We start from the raw sequence: 20,726 nt of genomic DNA, 5'->3' as shown, positions 1-20,726 counted from the left end.
GTGGAAGAAGTCTGAATCTCTGTGCCCAGGCTAAGAAATACTCGGTTAGTTTGTGTATAGTAGCCAAGATGCGTTACACTAATACTGGCAAGAGCTATGGTTCTTGTAACGCTGTCTGTTGAGCTCTAATAGTTCAAATCATCTAACAATTTGGCTACAGATCTTACATACGATTTAGACACACAAGTCTTGCACACAGTTTTCACATGGTAGATCCCTTTTTTAAGAAGGTAAATATTCGCATCAGTCTTATTATCAGTCTACCTATGTTTTGTTCTACCTAGTTACACAGTCATTTTAACAGTGTGGTTTAATTCAATAAAACGTTCTGTACATCCTGTCCAGACAAGTTAAACACATGCTAAAAAGCACTGTTAAATGATCATGACCAGGGTAAGGCAGTTAATAGATGCATTTTAATAAAAAAAATATTTTTAGATATCTTTTTCAAACGCTTCTGGGAAATGAAAGGGAAAATAAAGACTTTCATGTTACCTTTGTTTAAAGGCCTTTTCGCCCATCTCCCGTGCTGCTCTCTTAACCTCTTCAGGAACAGCATCCTTTTCAGCTTGAGATATTTGGTAAACCTTGTGGCCGGCATCCAATCGATATGGCCCACCCTTACCACCTAAGCCAGCAGTGTCTCTCCCACCTAGAATGGTTGAGTTAAAAAATAATCAAAAAATACAAAAGCTTTTTCATTAAAGCTGCCATTGTCGTATCTATAGATGTTCACAAAATTTGCCGATAGTCCCAGTAGAAATATTCATTGTCATAGATTTTCAAAAACAAACAGCTATCATGGTAAAGAACTCCACTGGAATACACGTTTATAGTCCTTTGAGGTCAGATCTGGAAGAGTTTCAACTCATACAAAGCCTAGACCATGGAAGTCTTGCACATATCCTCAAAGTTGCTCGTTGTTCAAGCCATTCATTCTGACTACTCTCTTCTCCCTAGAATTTGTTGGGTCACACTGTTCTCAAACCACTTTATACAGTGATCACTCTCACGCTCGCTAGAATTAGGAGGCACTTTGCCTATTCCCAGTGCCTACTTCCTACGCTACCCAAATTTCTGGGGCTACAGAGACATCTAGGAGAATGGCAGGTGACTCAGCCTAGTTTCTACGACTGCAAGTTTCAGGTTCTCTATGCAGCCAATGAAGAGAAACATAAAGCCTAACTGAAGTAGGGATTTGCTACATGCAGTTTAAGTTAGGCACTGCAACTCCTTCTTTCCACTGACAATAAAGGGACCCTGTATAGAGTACTATAGATCTGAGCTGAGAAGAGCCTTGTGTAAATCCATTTTTGACTGGAACAACATTTCTCTTAGACATGCTTAAAAGATGCACAAGAAAACAATGAATGAAAACCTGTTCCACCAGCCCAAGTGTTTCCACCAACATGAGGCATGTTGTTTGGATCAACCTTTCCATGCTTGGGAGAACTGACATCCAAACCACTGTCCCTCTCAATCGTTATCTGTAAAATAAAAAATAAACTTGTAAAGCTCTCTTATTTTAACCACTGTAATGAACCTACTGCTGAAGATCTGTAAGACCAGAATGAATTTGAGAAATGCAACATTCCACCTGCTGATGACAACAGGGCAAAGCAGGGCAAAAGAGGGTAAAACAGGGTTCCTGAGAGGTACTTTAGACCCATATCAGACCTAAGAACAGTACCACCCAAACCACTTAGTGAATTCAGATCTTACCCACACTAGAAAAATAAGTGTTTTCTGATAATAGCTAATATAATTAAAAATCCTGCTGTACACTGGACCAACTGTAGTTTTAATGCCTCTTGTAGTATCAGCAACACCTGACTCTACATCCACTTATAAATTTCATGCACACACAACTATAACTCAGCATTCCTTATTGCTCAGAAGACTGATCCTCTTTCATGTACAGTGGCTAAATAAATAGCGTGCACTTCTCTGACATAAATAAACGGCTAGTTCAAATTACATGCTCAGAATGGCATGTAATGTGATGCAAAAGTGATGACTGCAATGGTGGGTTTTCTAATGTGAACACCTGTCCACTGACCGCACTTTCCCCATCGATTTACTGTACAGCTGAATACCCAACAGCTGCCAGGTGGTCAGAACTGAGTCACTTTAGGCTGGCGTTGAATTCAAGTGGGTGACTGACACTAAAAGAACACTCAGAGTTCATAACAGGAAAAAGTAATGTAGTGAACCAATGATTCATGAGTAAACTGCCCTTACTTTGTTAACCTTCTATAATTTAATACCAGTTTATCATTGCATGAACTTAATGACACAGATATAAAACTGATGCCACCTCTACAAATAAACTTTCTTCTCATATGCTATATTATTTATTTCTCTGTTGAATTTATGTGCCCCAATAAATACAATTTATTGCCTTCTCAGAAGTTCACTAGCATAATCAGGGTTTTAACTGGAGCTGTAAAATAGTCTAATTGTTGAATTCTGCTTTGCTGACTCAATTTAATAATGACATGAATTCCACACATGTTTTCGATTTGAAAACATATGCTCTAACAACAGTGTCTTGGGAACTGTTCAAAACATAATTTTCTTTCTTTTTATAGAATTTATGTTAATTCATAGAGGTAAAATACATCCTCTGTGAACCTTGTCATTAGTGTACAATTAAGATCTAATCTGAAAAATTACATTAATTTAACATTTGCATGCGAAGAAAGACACTTATAACCACAACAGCATGTTACCCTTAGGGTTATACACTTTTCTGGCTATAGAGATTTCCTTCAAAATAAACTGTAAGAACTGTTTTGTGTAACTGGTAGGCTAGCATTCCAAACTTATCAGACACATTGAGGTAAACAAAAATTGCTGAATTTGGTTTAAAATAAAATCATAAAACCAAAAACTTAGTCTCAGCCCCATGAACCAAAACAAAATATTATTCTGTAAAGAGAAACAATAAAGTTATAGAAAATCCTTTATATTTTTATCCTTGTAGGTCCTTTATAGAAAAGTATGTAAAATTCTGCAAAAGGAAGCCGAATGAGCCATACACTATCATAATCTGTGACTTACATCCCCTATTATATTTTCATCAAGTTTGTCATTGAAAAAATTCATTAAATAGTATTATTTGGAAATACAGCTATTCTTTTTATATTATTAGGGAAAAGTTCTGTAGACAAAAGAGCTTCTTTTCTTTTGTTGCCCACATTTAATATTTCTAGGTGCATATGTACATATGCTCCATCTAGACAAGGTTCTAATATAATCCTGTTTTTACAGTGTGTATTGATCAGATTAAAGCAGGTATTCTTAACTTTGAAACAGAGCTTGGTTAACAGAAAAGCTTTTAATTTAAAATGAATTATGACTTTTTGCTCTTAAAAGGACAGCAGAACATCCAACTTTCTACTTCTCTTAAAACACTGAAAAAATTGCATGAGAGTTAAAAAGAGAGACAAGTGGTACAATCCATCACAGCATAACAATGTATCCTCCTTAGTATTTTTTTCTGTGCAAAATATTTGAAAAATTAAGAATACTAGAATGGAATAACACCAGCAGATGTGTACATTTCATGTCAGGGAACTGTTGCCTTTTCATATATTTACTTATTTTTTAAGTAACTTCTATCACACAAAATGTAGCAAAATGTTGCTGCATCTGAATATTTTAGCATCTAATTTTAATTAACACTAGATTATGCATGTAATTTTTTTATTTACCATACACTTAAAAGCTATGTTTAATTAGCACATTGTAGGTCCCTTTGAAGAAAAGCAGCGCAGTGCAATCTGAATAAGTAAATGTGAATACCAATAGGAATTTACTAGGGACAGATGATCTGGAGGGAAGTTACATTGTGTCGTTTTTTTTATTTTTAATTATCTTAATTCAAAGTAAGGTATGCTTTCTAAACAAAATATGGAATATTAAATGCTTTACTGAGGTTTATTTTTCTCTCAGTTTTTCCATAATATATTTCTAAATGCAAACATCATATATATGTAGGTTAGATGGTTGGAGAGGAAGAGTCAAGGGTGTCTCCCATCAGTATCTCTGGATATACTTTCCTGGTTCTTCTCTGAGCTCTTAGATAATTCCATCAGTGACTTATTAGGAACCCCCCGCCCCCGCCATCCCTGTCTCTGTGGAAGTCTCTCAAAACAATTTTATATCTAATGTCTTTTATCTTCTGTGAAGGTGCTTTTTCTTTTTTTTCTCTAGAAAGTAAGTTATATTAGTGGAGAACTAGAATAGAACTGAAGATGTACTTTACAGAGATGAAATGGTAAATCACTGAGTCTGGATACAAAAGCAGAGGAAGAAAAAGGAAAAAACATAAGAGAAAACATTTTGAACAATTACGCATACTTCAGCATGACGGATATAAAGAGATGAAAGAGACACAGATAAGATCACCCCACTGGAGGCTGGATGAATTCTTGACATTAGAAACTGTTGGAAAGGTAGAGTTAAGGGGAAGGATCCACGACTTTATTTTGAACCTGGCAAACAAATACAGTCAGTGGAAAAAATCTAGTTTGACTGAAGTGAAAAGGAAGACAAGCAGAAGTAGTGAAAAAAGAGAAAAAGCTAAAATAAATTTAAGAAATGCATAGTAACTTTTCCAAACTTGTCTGATTGGAATTTCTAAACCTACTTAGTTTTCTCTTATATACTGTTGTGATAGATATCTTCCAAATACACAGATAATACACTTGCTCAGGAGTTGACCTGCCCCCTCCTGTATACTTTGCTTTTGAATCTACTGTAAGACTTCCATCAACTTTGTTTCTTTCAGTAAGATTTTTGACTAAGGTTCTCTCTTCAAGAAAAACCTGTGCTGTTTCTTTATATGCTTATAGCTATATATGAACTGAAAGGCTTTATTCATTATTGTGAAGATTTCATACAGCCTGTTGTGCATATCACAGCTATGTAAAACAACAGGCGAATTCAGTCTAGTAGCCTTGAGTTTCAGCTATGAGGTAAGGGTCAGAGCAGAATAGCTGGAAAAAATGTGAAATTTTCCTCTAAGACTTCCCTTTGATTTCCAAAATAACCACCAGTTCCAAAATACTCATGGCACACGTTTCTTTTGCGCATTGTCTGAACTCGTTTATATATATTGGTGATTCATGATCAGGGAATGAAAGCACTTTTCTACTTTATCAGTCTCTGTTTGGGCAGGCTCTTCTTTAAAGTTTTCACCACACAAGAAGCTTAACTGCCATCCTTTGCTAGGGCTATATATGAGAATCTTATTTTACTCTCTATAAAGCCAGATTTTCAGTACTCTTCAACGATCTTAGTCCCTAGCTTAAAATCTCTTTTGCGCCTAATCTTTTTTTTTCTGACTATCTTATATTCTCAAGGCACATACACCAACAGGTAACGAGTATAATCCAAAGGACTAAATGGATGGAGGCTTTGTAGATGTTCCAAAGTCACTGAAACAAACAAAAAAAATTATATGTGAAAAGAACATGAAGATTGGAGGTCAGAAAGATGCTAAAGGAATGAGCTTTTCTGAGGAGGCAAGAGTATGAAGTGCTTGAGAGAAAAGGAAATGAAGAAAGAAAGAGCAAATACCAAGCATTGTTAAAGCTCTAACATAATTTTCTGGTCCTGCCTCTTACATATCTATTCCTCCCTTCAGCAAGGGCAGCTATGCAGGCACAGAACTTAACACTCATTTTACATTCAGCGAAAGATGCATGTTATCTTAACAACTCACTCTATATCAGTTTCTTCTAAGATGTATGAATAGATGCCAAACAGTTATACATGGCTACACTTTATTTTTTTCTGATAACACTGGGATTCTACGAGCCAACTGAATAAGGGAAACTGATATAAACACATTCAGTATGGAAACTGAATAATCTTGTCATCCTTTGTGTAGTAAAGTAGATATACAGGCCCAGAGAAATCACATACATGATTTAATGCACTCAACAACACAATGTAACCAGGTGTTCCACATCTGTTATATATTTATGACAAACGCTATTAAATACATACCAATCTGTAACAGGGGCCACTCTGAAGATGAATCAAAGGACGTCAGTTTTGTCTAGACTTAAGCTGGTCAGAAAAACTATAGTAAGGGAACCCTATACTGTGTACTAACCAAGTCTGCTGTGTACTACTGAGTGCAGAATTACATTCATGTCACTTATGTGAATGTGGGATAATTCTGTCGCATTCTGATACAAAATCTTCTGATCTAATAAAAGAAACTCCTGGAGAACAAGGGTTACTTGTGGAGAGCAAGGAATCACTGGCATACGTCACTGAGTGCATGGCCCAATCTGGATACTTTCATTAGCCCTCTGTAAAAGACAGGAGCTGAATTTGCTGTGAATCACGCAGCTGACCCAGATACAATGTGCAATGCCTCTACAAGGCACTGTCATAGCTATGGGAAGCAAGGAGTTTGAAGTAACCCATCAATAAAAGTGTGTGAATTATGGAGAGGCCTGCTGTGCTCTACTATTAAAATGATATGTCCTACACTTACACCAGCTTTTCACTCTAATACACGTGTTGTCTTCACAGTTACAGTACTTTCCTTTTGAGCTTGGAATGCATTTTATTCTAAAAGTTTATGAACTTTCATGCAGCTCTTAGACTGTATGAATAAAACTGATCAGAAACATTAACAAATTTAGATTGAGCTGTTTTCATACAAGTAAGCTTAACAATATTTTAGCACCCAGTAATCTTAATCAGGCACTGCAATGAAACTTCACCACCTCAAAGACAGTCCTAGGTAGCCTAACTGTGCATTTCCATAACCTAACAAGTGTTGGTTGCCTTCAATTTGCATATGCCAAACAAATAATAAACATAATAAAAGGAACAACAGGCAACCTTCAATATGTCACATTTATTTGTCTGGTGGCAATAAAATCATCCTATTGGCTGACATTTTATGAGATTCATTTAATGAACTATTCAAAGTACCTGTGGACTGAATACCTACTAATGTCTGAATTTCTCTATTGATAGCATGTTTATAATAGTACACAAACTAAGCAGCAAAAGACACTTAGCAAAGTCAGCTGAAATGAATACTTAAGTATGCCTATTATTCAATCATTCAAGTTCCAGAGTATTCATGATCTGCAACACTGACATCTTTTCAACCACTCATTTTAAGTCCACACATCAGTTCCTTATTGTTCAAGTCTATTACATTAAACTAAGTTCTCTTTGTTGCAGAGACAGGGCATCTCATCTATTGCTGTATTTTCTCACTTAAAATTCTCCTTATGCCTGGGAGTTTCATGCAGGACATATAACCAACAACTCCCACTGTCTTAGATGCCCATACCTCCATTACAGCCTTGTAACAAGTTTATTCTCCAAAACAAGGGGCAGAACATCTACTCAGATATAACAATTGGCAGAAAAAGAACTCATGGTTACGGGTTAGGAAATTTCTTTTAGATTTTGTAAGCAAAGATCACGAGAGGCTGAAAATATTTCTAGCTTTGAACAGAAAAGTAATAAATGAGTGACAGCTTTTAACAAAATACGGAAAGCATTTGACTGTAGTTTTTCCTTGATGCAAACTGGGATGCATTTCTGATGTAGATTCATTTTTTGGTTGTAGACCTGTCACCTTACTCTATATATGACATGCTTCCATTCAACACAGTAAGTTGGCTAGAGAGTAGATGGCCTTTAATGCAGCAGCTTGCTTTTGTATTCTGATTTGGTTAACTTCATTAAAATTCCTGAAGGGAACAAGATGTGTCAGTGCCTCCCATTCAGGAGTGCTTGCCAGAAGAGCTCCTTTGCAATGCTCACAGCAACAAAAGTTATTTTCTGCTTGAGGATGGGAGAGGAAGCATTGGCTTCTACTGGGGATGACCTGCTGCATGCGCAGGGGAAAGGAACTTTTCCCCTGTTAGTTTTAGTGCATCTGGCCCTGATGGGACTAACCATCTAATCTAGTCCTCTTACAGAAGACAAAACACTTATTTTAATACTCTGACCTCAACTTAAAAAAAATGGAGAAAACCAGAAAGAATACTCTAATTCTGGACTAACATACGGCACAGGCAAAGGGATGTGAATTGTACTTTAAAAAACAGACTATACCTCTATCCTGAAATTTCCCCAAATTAAATTTTTCTTATCCTTTCCAGTCAGTTAGAACAGTGCCAGCCATTTCTTATAGGATTTTACATCTTCAGAATGGAAAACTTTTGTGTTTCCCTGCTCCCCAATCTGAAAAACCTCAGTGTTACCCTAGGCTGTATTTAGCAGGTCACAGTACATCCTTTCCTTCAACACATTCTTTATCAGCAGCAACATGCTGAATTTATGCATTATTTTGTTGACAGGTATACAAAAATTCCAGATCAGGCTGTTTGAACATCAAAGGCAAATCTGCTTGTTTCATGTTGGTTTTGCATTCTATTGTAAAGCTGATTCTCCCAAAGACAGAAAAAAAAAGCTGTAAAATGAAAATGAGACTATAAAACTAGTGAGAAAAAGGCAAGAAGAGGCAAAAGAAATCTCATTACTTTTATTACTTTTATTGTATCATATATGTTTTTTTTTCTATTTTGCTAAAAATCAATAGCACAATTTCTATTCATGCGAATGGTGCAAAATTGAGCCCACAAGTCATATTTCCACAGAAAGGAATATTCAGTATTAGACAAGACAATAATAACGTATGCAATACATTACATACCTTCAATTCTACCCTGAAGTGACACTGCTGTATAGAATACATTTAAAGGTTTTTCTATTCATTTTGCTTCATTTTGGTTTTGTATCTTGTCTGCAAAACTTTGCAAGAATTCAAAATGAAATAATGAAGCTTCATTCATCGTATGACTCCTGTGAACATTTCTCTCTAAAAGTAGCCCTTAAAATTCATACAGGGAGTAAACTTGTCTGTCTAGATTAGCAAACCTGCTCAAAGCATCATTGCATTAATGAAATTTTGGATTTGTAAAACAAAACTGAAATCATAGATAGGTTATCCTGTGTGGGAAAGAGGTGGGGACTTGGAGTGAAACACATAAAAAGGGGTGTCTGGCTTGCACCTGAAGGAAGTTTTTATACGTCAGCTAAGAAAACCCCAAACACGAAAAGCAGTAACAAGTGCTGTGGGTCTTCTTTTGAACTAAATGCTGTCATTCTAAGCACTATCTCAGAACCTCTACAGCATTAGGTCCCTTAGAGTCTTTAGTCCATGAATATATATTCTGTGGCTTAAATGAAATGCTGGATGAAGTAATGATGAAAATATTATACATTTCTTCTATCTCACAGATATTCCATTTTGTTAACACCTGTGTAAATTCCACTTTTATCTGTTATTATTAAAAATTTCCAAGTCTATTCCTTTCAACTGAAAGATATGAGGTCATGATCTTTCCACTATGCTAATCCACTACAAAATATGATCAGAGCAGACAAAATCTGGCTTGGTTATTTATCATTACTACTACACATCTCCTAACTACATCACTATGGCAGTTTATTTTACTGCACTAAAAACTATGTGAAATTAGAGGATGAGTTGGTTATACATGAAAGATGCAAAGTACTGTTTAAAGAAACCTGAGGTAAACATTTCAAAAGTGTCTAAGTGATGAAGAGAAAGCTAATTTTTTCGTTACTTGTCTTTTTAAGTCACTTATGTAGTTGCAAAATATTTTACCCACAGTGCAGAGCACGACAGAGTTGTTAACATTCAGCAAGCTTTGCAGGCAATACCTTCCACTGTCCCTGTCATATCTGCAGAGCGCAAATTCAAAGAAGTGTTGCGATGTTTAGTAAAATCAATCAACATTTGAGACTGAGCAAGTCCACTGAGCTGGCCTCTTTCTGGAGCCCAACCAATATTTTGAGCTCAGGCATTCAGAAAGAAAATGGTTAGTCACTTTCATATTTCTGATTTTACCATAAAGATAAAAGGATCCATTTATTTGGGAAACATTTACTATCATAAACTTGGAAAACTCTGTATTCAGTTTCTTCTGGAGTTCCCTGAATAACCAAAGCTGCAAAGGAAGAATAAGTGAATAAAAGGCACAATTAGGAATGTTCTGGATAGAAAAGTGCTGGGACATTGCACTGTCAAAAGAAAGTTGAGAAAAAGTACACGTGGAAGAACAAAAGCCTTATTTTGAACAGCCCTAAGACCTTGTCAAATCTCTCCTTAAGTAGCAGAGACTTAAGTTATTAAAAATTTTAATATTTTGTTTTATAGGAAAGCCTCCTACATCTAATACTACTGTAACAGATGATTTGATTTAAATTTTTGTCACTTTTGTCCTTTCGCTAATTAGAGAGCAAGTTTCCTAAGAGCGAAATTATCAGTATACATCTGTTTTGTTCTGACAGCAGACTTTCACCGATGTTATGAGCTCTGGCCTCTAAGCTGGCAATGCTTACTGGTGCAGACTCTCTGAGATGTGAAAGATGGTGTGTTGAGGTATTGTATTTTCTCCCATGAGAGCTGTGGTCTTTCATATTGCCAGAGGAAGAAAGAGGAACTTTGTGCTGGATCAGCCGGCTCTAACAGAAAGTTAAGGTTATTTCCACCTCCACTCTTAGCCTGCTGGCTTTAATTAGACTAGAAGATCTTTAGGAAACTGGAAGTTTCAACTGGAAGATCTTTAGGAAAGGGAATGTATTTTCAAAGTGTTTGTATGGTGCTTCAAATGAGCGTCTGATTTCACCTGAGTACATTTATATTAGAAAAAGCAGCTGAACGAGAATTGATGATCTTTATCTGAGTTATTTTACCCTGCAGAGAATTTGAGAGATGTGAACTTATCAAGCTCTATGAGTTCCTGGCTTTCTAGTCTCATGTTTCCCCACACTCAAATGCCTTGTTTCAAAGGGCAGCATCTGCCTCCTACTCCCCCACTTTGCTAGGATGAATCATGCAGTCCAGGAAAAGGTCACAGAGCTAAACTGACATCATTCATTATGTGTGGCAAAGAAACCCCAAACACCACCCCACCGAAAACTGCTAAGGGACAATGAATAGTTAGTGTTGGAGTACTTGGAGTTCATGGTCCCAGAATTGCAAATGCTATCAATCTGTACCTTGTAATCTACTTACTGACTTGATAACTCTGAATCTGGAGTATTTCAAGTTTTTCAGGATCCCTTGCTTTAGTTTTTAGAATTAAACCTGCACAACTGTAGAATGCCATCATATGGTTATTCCAAACTCACAAAAACTCTCCACTGAATATGCTTTTCACAATTTATGGGTTTTGTCCTGATAGTACTTAAGATGAGAAAAATCAGTGTTCTAGCTCACTGGTACCCTCATGCGGTCAGAATAAGCATTTGGTCAAATGCAGAAAAATATGAAACATTTTGTCATTAGAAATATACAGGAAAAAAGAAGGACAAGCAACACTTGTTAAAGGTCATGCTTTTATCATGGAGCAAGAACTGCATGTTGCTGGGTATCCAGGTCCCCTCCATTCTAACAGATTAAAATATGACCAAGGAAAAGGAAACTGAATGCACCCACCAAAAGTCTGGTAAGTGCCTTAGCTGTGTTGTAGCTCTATATCAGGCACACACCAGTCAAAAAAAAAACCAAAAAAAACCCAACCCAGGAGCAAAAGCCAGACAAGAGGCATGATGCGTGCCAATAAGTCTTTTAACTGGCTGACTAGGGAGCAGGATGTGAGAAGAGGAGGAGAAAGTATTGTAGCATACCTCAGAGAAAAGCGTATGTGTGGCACAAGGATCCCAAATCTTTTCCCTAAACTGCTCTACAAACTGTTTTTCTAAGTCCACTTCCTATTCTTGCTCATTATGAAACACAGTTCCTGAGGGACTGAGTACCCACTAAGTTATAACAATCTCTTGAACTAATGCTAATTCAAGAAAGTTAATGTCCAAGTATGACTTCTGGGCAAAACTGAAGTTGCCTGGTTGACATGCATTTTCTGTGTGTGTGTGTGTGTGTGTGAATGTATACACATAGGCACACATGCACACAAATACGTATATGTACGTGCACACCCACACAGGCCTAGCTTAACATGATCATATTTCTTCTAACTTTTACAGGAAATCTGACATTTTGGGGATTATAACAATTACTTTTAAAATGTACTCAACTTTAACTCCAGTTTAACACCAGGCTTCAGTTGAAATACGTACACATTTGTAGTGGTGGACCTGACATCCCATAACAGCTGCTCAGCATTTGCTGTTTACCTCAGCAAATCAAAAACAGGTGAAATGATGGGTTGCAGAAGAAAATCAGAATCTTGGGAACCACTGCTGAGTGCTGCTGAACTCAGCAAAACGCTGTTTAGACATTAGACACATGAACAAAACATCCTTGAATTTTTCACCTAATAGTGACGAACACATACATATACACTGCACTTTTTACTTACTGACATGAACCATAAAATATGCCTTCCTGTTGTTCACAGGACATAGCATAACGTGTTCTGTTAACATTTTTGAATGCTGCTATGAACGCAGAGAAGACAGCCATTTAGATCTGAGAAAAAATCCATGTCATCTCTTGGGTTTTGTTGAATCTATACTCATCTCAGCTGGGCATGTTTTAATCTTGAACAACCTAAAGTTGACATTTGTTTCTTAGGTGGCTGCACTGTGTTTACACGCAACTTTTTTACCTAGCTTAGATACATCTGCAGTGATTACAGTCTTACAAGATACTTTAAGAATATTCAAACCACACAGCTTGGCAACACAGGTACAAAAGCATGTTTATATAACCTTGCAGGTATATACTGCATTTATCCCACCTCTGACACTGCAGTGTAGACACACAGTATGAACCCAGACAAGTCACCTGCCTTCCTTCTGTCTCAGTTCCCTCCTCTGTAAAGCAATGATAACACTTACTGGCTCCATATGTTGCAAGAATTACATATTTAAATATTTAGGGATGTCTAAAGGTAAACAATTAGGGATGGATGAATTAATGTTTTCACCTCTCCATTTAGCTAGTTGCAAAGATTCATGCTCCGTGGGAACACTGTATCAGTAAAATGTTAACTAGTCACAGCAGAAACCAAAAACAAGAACATGTCTCTAGTGCTACTGGGAAAAGGAATCTCAATTTAAGATAAATGCATTCATCTTTGACATAAAATTATGCCCTGTCAGTTCCCCAGGGCAGAAGATCAAGAATGAAATCTCCCAAAACCTTAATCTAAAGCCATCTTTACTCTTATATATATTTCATTTATGTATCCTTTTAGTGCCAAGGCCTTAAACATATTCAAAATATATCTAAGTCATGCTGAGTAATCCACTTCTAGGACCTGTTCTAACAAAATATATCTGAGCTGGTACTCCTTGAATTTATACATACTACTGCAGAACTGTCCCTAGTGCATTTGCCATTCAAATGGTATGCATTTGTCATGGTGTGAAGAAAAGAACTTCTCTCATTAATATGTATTTCTGGATTCTTTCCACCATCTCAATTTTGCGATGCTGTCAGCTATAACATGACTTAACTGTTCAGTTGACTTTTTGCTAGAGAATGGTGAGACCAGGTCAAGTCACAAAAGCAATGAGGAAAAAAACCAAGAGAAATTCCAGGCTTCTTCTTGTCTGCAGAAGGGCCTTGTTTCATACAAAGCAATTATCCAAGTAAATGCCTGCCCCTGATATGTTGACTGTTACTAATAGGCACTATGTGAACTGCCTTCAATAGCATGGGCAGTCCAAATGTTTTGAGTAGTTGACCAAATGGGTACAAAATTGCCCTGAATAGGCCTCGCTGCATCTCCAACATGTATCTTCTGGATTGACCCAGATACAAAGAAGTACAAGACTAAAAAAACATGTTGAGAGAAAAAATCTTGTGCTGAGAGTTGCACATCAGCCTTGAGACTAAAGAGACTGGAGGATAGAGATGCTTCATTACTGATTTTTTTACAGTGCCTGCATTTGTACACTGGGTGAGCATAGGTGCCATTTTTCTATCCAAAGCACAAGAAATTTCCAGTAGCTGAAATATCGATGCTGGGTACTTTATCTATTTTTAAGTAAGTTGGTATTAGCAAAGCCAGTGCCCTCTGTATTCACATTTGCTGTATCTTTCATTCACCCAAGTCCTACAGTATGTGATCTTGATGGTGAATTGGCTGATTTTGGATCATTCAAGTAACCATGTGAGCTCTTACAGCAGATATAGTCTGAGCCAAACATTTCTGGATTTGTAAGTTCCTGAGGAAAATGGACACCTATACAGCACACCTAAGTAGAGTGGGCCTCCGTCCTAAGCCAAAGAGATGTAAGGAACAACCAACCTTGATGAAGTCAGTGAAACAGGCAGGCCTTGAGCCCTTGAGGTCCGGGACCTTCCAGGATCACCAGATGTAACATTTGGTGAGAAGTGTGTCATGTTGGTTTTGGGGATTACAGCTGACAGATGGGAAAAAGGAAAGAAGTCCTTTTTTTGCTTGTTAGCTATTCACTTGGATGAAGATGTAAAGACTTCGTCACAAAGCTAGCTTGAAAATTAGGTACCCAAGTGTCTATGAGGAATGCCTGCTACAATGCCAAAAGAAAACGAGAGGGAAGAGTCCATAGGCAATAAGAGAATTGCAGACACTTAACTCCTTAGGCCTTCATATACAGCCAGAAACGCGCAAAAGCTCATCTGAAGCACATGAGCAAGAATGCATCTACTTCAGGTTCCACACATACACCAAATAACACATACCCCAAGAAAAAAAGAAAAAAACCCCCTAAGAAATCTCAGATTATAACAATGGGGTTTTTTTTTGATCAATCAGATCACTTCTTTGGCATTCTTGGTACTGAGATAACAGAGATTATCACCAACTTTGGTTGTCATTTTGCATGGTGATATTATCTGGAACAAGACTAGCAAAGGATTGCCAATAAAGCTGTGATTCTATTTTGAATTTCTGATATATATTATTATGCATTACAGTCCAACTCTTTCATAACCTTCAACCCAAGCACAATTTTATGCACGCAAAAGGTGTGGGTTTGTCCTGGGACTTTTGAAAATGATGACATTTCAAGCATATTTTTTACACAGCACAGAACACTTCTGGCAACAATTTACAGCAAGAGAACATTAAGTGTAATGAATACAGAAAAAAATGGTTTTGCTGATAATCATGTAGAAACAAATAAAAATTTAGTTGCAGAAGCTACAGGTGCCTAAAGGGCATGATGCTTTACTTCCTATTAAACTACCTCTAAATGAGGTATCTTTTAACTTTTAACTACTTTTATGTAAGCATTGTACTGTAACTATATTAGACAAAAAAGTAAACAATGTTTACTGAAAAATAACAGTCCAACCATACCAGAACTTAGTCAGTGCTTTCTCTATTTAATTTCTATTAATAAAACTTTGATGCAAAATGTATTGCAAACTTATATATGTATGCCTGTTGCCATGAAACTTTAATAGCAAGACTTGAAAGACTTTGTCTTTCAAATTCTTTTTAGATATTTGATAATAAAGTATTTTAAAAACACAAACATCAGGCAATGAGAAAACTCAGCAATTTATGGATTTCAAAGAGAGCTCATAACTTCAGAAAATCCTGTATTCTGTTTAGATAATGCATTTTAGGTACTCGGTACTCAGATTTAATTATTTCAGAATTCTGTACTCATACTCTGAGTTTAAAACTTCAATAAATTAACAAAATTTCTGACATGCCTGCATAAATGCAGATAAATGTAAACATAAACCACACTTCCAAAAACTATTTTTATAGCCTCAAGGCTTCAGCAGTTTGAACTCTGCTGAGTGTATCAATGGTACAAAACAGATGTTGACTGAAGACTACCTCAACATTATATCATAGGAGCCTAATTGCTTAATATTAGTGGAACAGCTGTTTGTTTTCCTCTGTTTTATTGCTTACATACATACAGCTTGTTTCTAAGATCTAATGTTTGTTTGTGGAAGCCAGACTACAACCCAAGATGATATTAGCAATAGTTCCAACTAAAACCTGGTCAGAGACTTGTTTCCAGTTCTTTGAAAGTACATTTATATTGAAAGCCCTCTAATACTTTTTCCTTCAAAAGTCAGAAGCTATGGAGGGATTTTGTGTGTTTTGTGGTGCAGTGGTTCCCAACCACCTAGATAGGTCTCGTGTGGGTGTGAACATGCTTTGCTGAGCCTGTGGTAGCTTGGAGGAAAGAGCAAAGATGCATCAATGGCAGCTTTTAGGGAAAGGGAAATTGGAGAGGGGGGAGTGAAATCTAGTGATGCGTAGAAAACTGCCCATTTTCTTAAGTGTGGTTCTGCTACAAAATGATTGAGAACGATGGCTTTAGTCAAGGAATTAGAGATGCTTCATTAGACTCCAAGATACTTAACAAGAATTTGAGCATGAAACATTATATGTAGAATGTGATTTTCATACACTTGTATGAATGAATCAACATGTGGCTGAAAAATATTTTCAATTCTGTAAACACAGGTATTAGTAAATATTTAGCTGCAGCTTTTTCAGCAAAATAATTGTCTCTAGAAGAGGAAATATGGGTGTTCTTGCTAAGCTTACCTTACACAGGGAATCTACAAGGGTATGTTTTCAGGCTAACAGAATCCTTTCATTTCCAGAAATAACTGCCTTAATAAAGTACTGCTTTTATGTCTAGATCCTTAGGAAGATTGAGTTAGGTCCTTATTTCCAATTAGCAGAGCACGGAGTTTTCACAGAAACTACATACTCATCACCTCATGAGAAATTTAAGTAAAATAAATAAATGGTAAGTTTTAATTTACTGTTTATCACTCTGTAATGCCTCTGTAAAAAAAAGCTTATTTCTTAGGTGTCATTATCTTTCCATTTAAAGTAAAGTGTGTAATGTGGAGTATAGAAGTTAGTTAATTGTGCAAGTTTGAAGATTGTATAGGAGGTTTCTTTTCAGCCCTTTAGTTTAAATCAAACAATATGCCATTTTTAATTCTGATGAACCACTAACTGGGGCTATATATATCCTGCACTGACAGAGGAAAGAAGATGACTCCTGCATCTTTATCTTATATCTAACTAAAAACCTGAAAAGTGCCTACTAATTAGAGAGGCAGACTGTCAGGAGAGAGAAATTCTACTACAAATCTTGAAAATTGCTTTGTGACCGTGGGAAAACCTTTTACCCTTTTTGTAAAATGTAATGGAAATATAAAACTTGACATTACTAGTTAGATACCTTAAAATATTCTGATGATGTATACTTTCCAAGCCAGTATTCTCTACTGTTTAGTTGACTATGATTGACATTACAGGAACACCACTGGTTAAAACTACGACAAAGTTACCCCAAAAGATAAAAAAGAATGAGAAACACTATTAAAGCAAATAAAACTGTCACTATTCCTCCTGATCCTCTCAACTTGAGCAGTAGATGAAACTGGGCTTATGAAAAACGACTGCATCTGACCATAAGATGGTGCTGTTGTTACTGTGTTGGTAATAAAAATGGCCTTGGTAAGGCAGTAAGTAACCACACAAATGTGCTACTGGATAACTGTTTTCTTTTCTCATGACTTTTATGAAAGACATCTGCTGAGGTCCAATAGCAAGAACACGTCAGTTGTTGCACAAGTTTATATAGTTGCAGAACATCTTGTAGAAAGGGAGCTCAAGTGTGGGAAAAGAGTGAAAGAACTATGTTTTCTGCCTAATAAATCTCACTCACACTTGAGGTAGCTGGACACCTTGTAAATAAAAACTTAGATTTAATTTAGAGAAGATTCGACCTGTTTTCCCATTTTCTAATGTTCTGTAAAAGTGGTTATAGAAATTCATGAAACAGAAATAACCAACAGGAATAAATTCAACTGTAGATGGAGACAGGATCTTCCTTAGCTAAAGGTGGAGAAATCAAGTCCTCCTAAAGCACACTCTAGCTCTTCAAAGTAAAATAATATATTTTCTAATCACTAACAAAAGTTAAAAATGCAGTTGTACAGTCCTGAATATTACCTCCATGTTGCAATGGTGATCATACATATTAGCCAGTACATTAACATCTGTGCACATATATCCATGCATGCATAGCTACATGTATGTGCTGGAGATTTTCAACATCTACTCAAACATTCCACGTGAGAACATGGCTATATTGAGACTCTTGTAACTGTGCTCAGCTGGGAGGATTTTCAAAATCAGCCAAAGACACTACTCTGAGCTCAAGGCATCTTCCACCTACGTTTCAAGTTTCTTTTCTAAAGTACAAAGGCAATATTTTTTTTTCCCCCAAATACATGAATTCTGGAAAAATACATGTTTTCCTTTAAAATTAATTTCACTACCTTACATTCTGAAAGTTGCAGTTAAAAATCAGCATGAGACAAAGAATTAATTTACATTTAAATGCACTGGAGTTTGGCAAAAATACAAATACTGCAAGATAAAGAACCAGTCAGTAACTGTAATTACAGGGGTCACAAATAAGCTTTCTAATTGAGCTATTGATTTTTTTTCAATTAAGACATCTATTCAATTTTTTTTGTAGGTATATTCCTACTTCACGGTGTTTTTCAACACAGCACTCCCTCCACTCCTCTCCCAACTGAAAACTCATTTGCGCCATTTTGTTAAATGTTTTTCACTTCAGGTTTGGGAACTCCTACCTGCACAGGTCGACCATCCTCTTGTCCGATCATGTTCCTCCAGTCCTGCAGCGAACGCTGGAGGCTGTCGAGTCCTGTTTCCCAAAGTCTCACGCCACCTCCCATGTCCACACTAACCAAACCCACTTTGCCCAGAGGTGCCAAGAGGGCATCTGTGTCTGAGATCTTAGACAGCCAAGATGTATACGGAGAGAGAGAACCTGATCTGAAAAACAAGCATGAATGTGATTTATCTCAAAGTTGCAATTAAAAAGAGGTTGAAGAATGAGTTTTTTTTCTAAATTTCTGTAGATAAGGTGGCAATTAAAATAAATTATATCCCCATTCCAAGAGGAACCTTAACTAAGCCCTGCAAACACACTATTTTATCTGAAACATGCCACCTATTGAAACTGGATGAGACAAAGATACCTGCATAATAATGAAAGCAGTATAAAAGACCAGGCTGAAAGGGAACATGCTGCCTAACCCACTGCTATATCTCATCTGTCTCAAGGAGATCAGTCCTTAAAGAAAATTATAAAGTATATGGAAAATTTAAAAAATGTGTTACAGTGAAACAGTAAAGTACAAAAGAAAAAGGAAAGAACATGACTTGGACACTGAGGAAAATATCTTTGTATCAATTTAAAGAACGACCTCTCTCAAGTGCTTTAACAAAAGAAGATTTAAACACTCATTTAAAGACAGCACAGCTTTGGGTGCAGAGAATCTTAGCCCTGTTTTAAACAGGCAGTCAACTTGCAGATAAACACTGCTGAAACTGGGGGTCTAATAGCTATGTAATATGAAGGCAAATTTGGATAAAGTAGAAAAGATTCTTTGCACTTTTTCAGTACTGTTAATGGCACACATAATGACTTGGCAACTGGCACTAATTAATACGAGGCTCATAATTGTGGAAGAGAAAGGAAGCAATAACACTTGGATTCAGGAAAACACCATTAGGTTGAAGCCCTAATGAAATGAATGGAACTTAATTATATAATTAAAACTAACCACATGTATAAGCGTATCTCTAAGAGACAGGACGCTTTCCTGACTAGCTTGAATGCTTATACTGAAAATGGGAAACTGAAATACCTTCCTATGTCTTGTTTTTTAATATGAGTTTGAAATCGGGAACTGGCATCAGAAAAAATTAATATTATTTTAGAAGACAACTTGTAAGAAAGAGACCCCCATGTAAAATAAACACATATTCCTCTATCTAAGACTGAAAATGCCATGTAATAATTCAACTGAAGAGAAGATATCTTAGCATTTGACCAGACTAACTATTGCAGAAAGGAGGAAAGTATTTAGGTTTTCACTTAGAATTATTCACATATATGAAAAGTTTCTTTATTTATCACCTCCCAATGGAGTTTTTTTTAATCAAGACTTCTACTTAGGTTTATTTTGAGGTAAGTAGCTTAAATTCTCATACTAGGTTAAGGCTCATGATGCTGAAGTTTGGCTTTGCAATTTCTAATAAATTCACTGTGTAAAGTGTTGTTCTCTCTCTCTATATTAATGCCTTACATTTCTGAATGACTGTACAAGATGTAGGCCATTGGATCAATTATAAAGTGAAGAACAGTTCTGAAACAAAGATGTTTTCTTAAGGAAGATTGTGTTAAGGCTGCAAGTAATTTGAGGAAACCCACTCACTATACAAAAAGTAATCCTTTTTTGAAGAAATTAAAACTGTCCACAAATTATATATGCTACAAAAAGTAGAGATAAATAATTAGACTTTATTAGATCTCTACTAGTTCAAAAATTTGACATATGATTAATGAAGCAGAATTCATTTAAAAGAGAATCAAATAATACTGTCAAAGATAATATTGAGTGGACGGGATTCTAAAAAAAAAAAAAAAAATCAGTATAAAATTCCTGATGTGTGGGTTTCATACACATGCTCTTTACATGTGGGTCATTGAGAGGCTTCTATTTAAAGCAGAAATCTTTATTATTATTATTATTATTATTATTATGGAAAATTACAATTTGTAACCCAAATATACTTTTAAATAATAAAATATTTGCGAATATGCTCTGTAATGGTGACAGGTATATGTTAAAACCATGCAGAAGCTGTATAGGC

At 36.2% G+C, this 20,726-nt stretch overlaps 1 protein-coding gene across 4 annotated transcripts in view; it reads right to left on the bottom strand.

Moving 5' to 3' along the window:
- VWA8 (von Willebrand factor A domain containing 8) overlaps positions 1-20,726 on the bottom strand; it is a 194,192-nt gene that overhangs the window by 26,549 nt on the left and 146,917 nt on the right. For 2 of the 4 annotated variants that reach the window (XM_067292461.1, XM_013948313.2), the window contains exons 37-39: positions 18,635-18,839; positions 1,379-1,487; positions 496-652 (exon numbers count right to left, since the gene is read on the bottom strand). In XM_067292461.1, coding sequence (XP_067148562.1) covers positions 496-652; positions 1,379-1,487; positions 18,635-18,839 — 471 coding nt within the window. Of the gene's footprint in view, positions 1-495; positions 653-1,378; positions 1,488-12,231; positions 12,313-18,634; positions 18,840-20,726 lie in introns of those variants that run through there. The other 2 variants (XM_067292475.1, XM_067292466.1) reach the window with 2 other exon arrangements.

The sequence above is a fragment of the Apteryx mantelli genome, chromosome 1 (assembly GCF_036417845.1).
Source record: "Apteryx mantelli isolate bAptMan1 chromosome 1, bAptMan1.hap1, whole genome shotgun sequence".
NCBI lineage: Eukaryota > Metazoa > Chordata > Aves > Apterygiformes > Apterygidae > Apteryx > Apteryx mantelli.
This window is presented reverse-complemented; position numbering and strand designations above follow the sequence as displayed.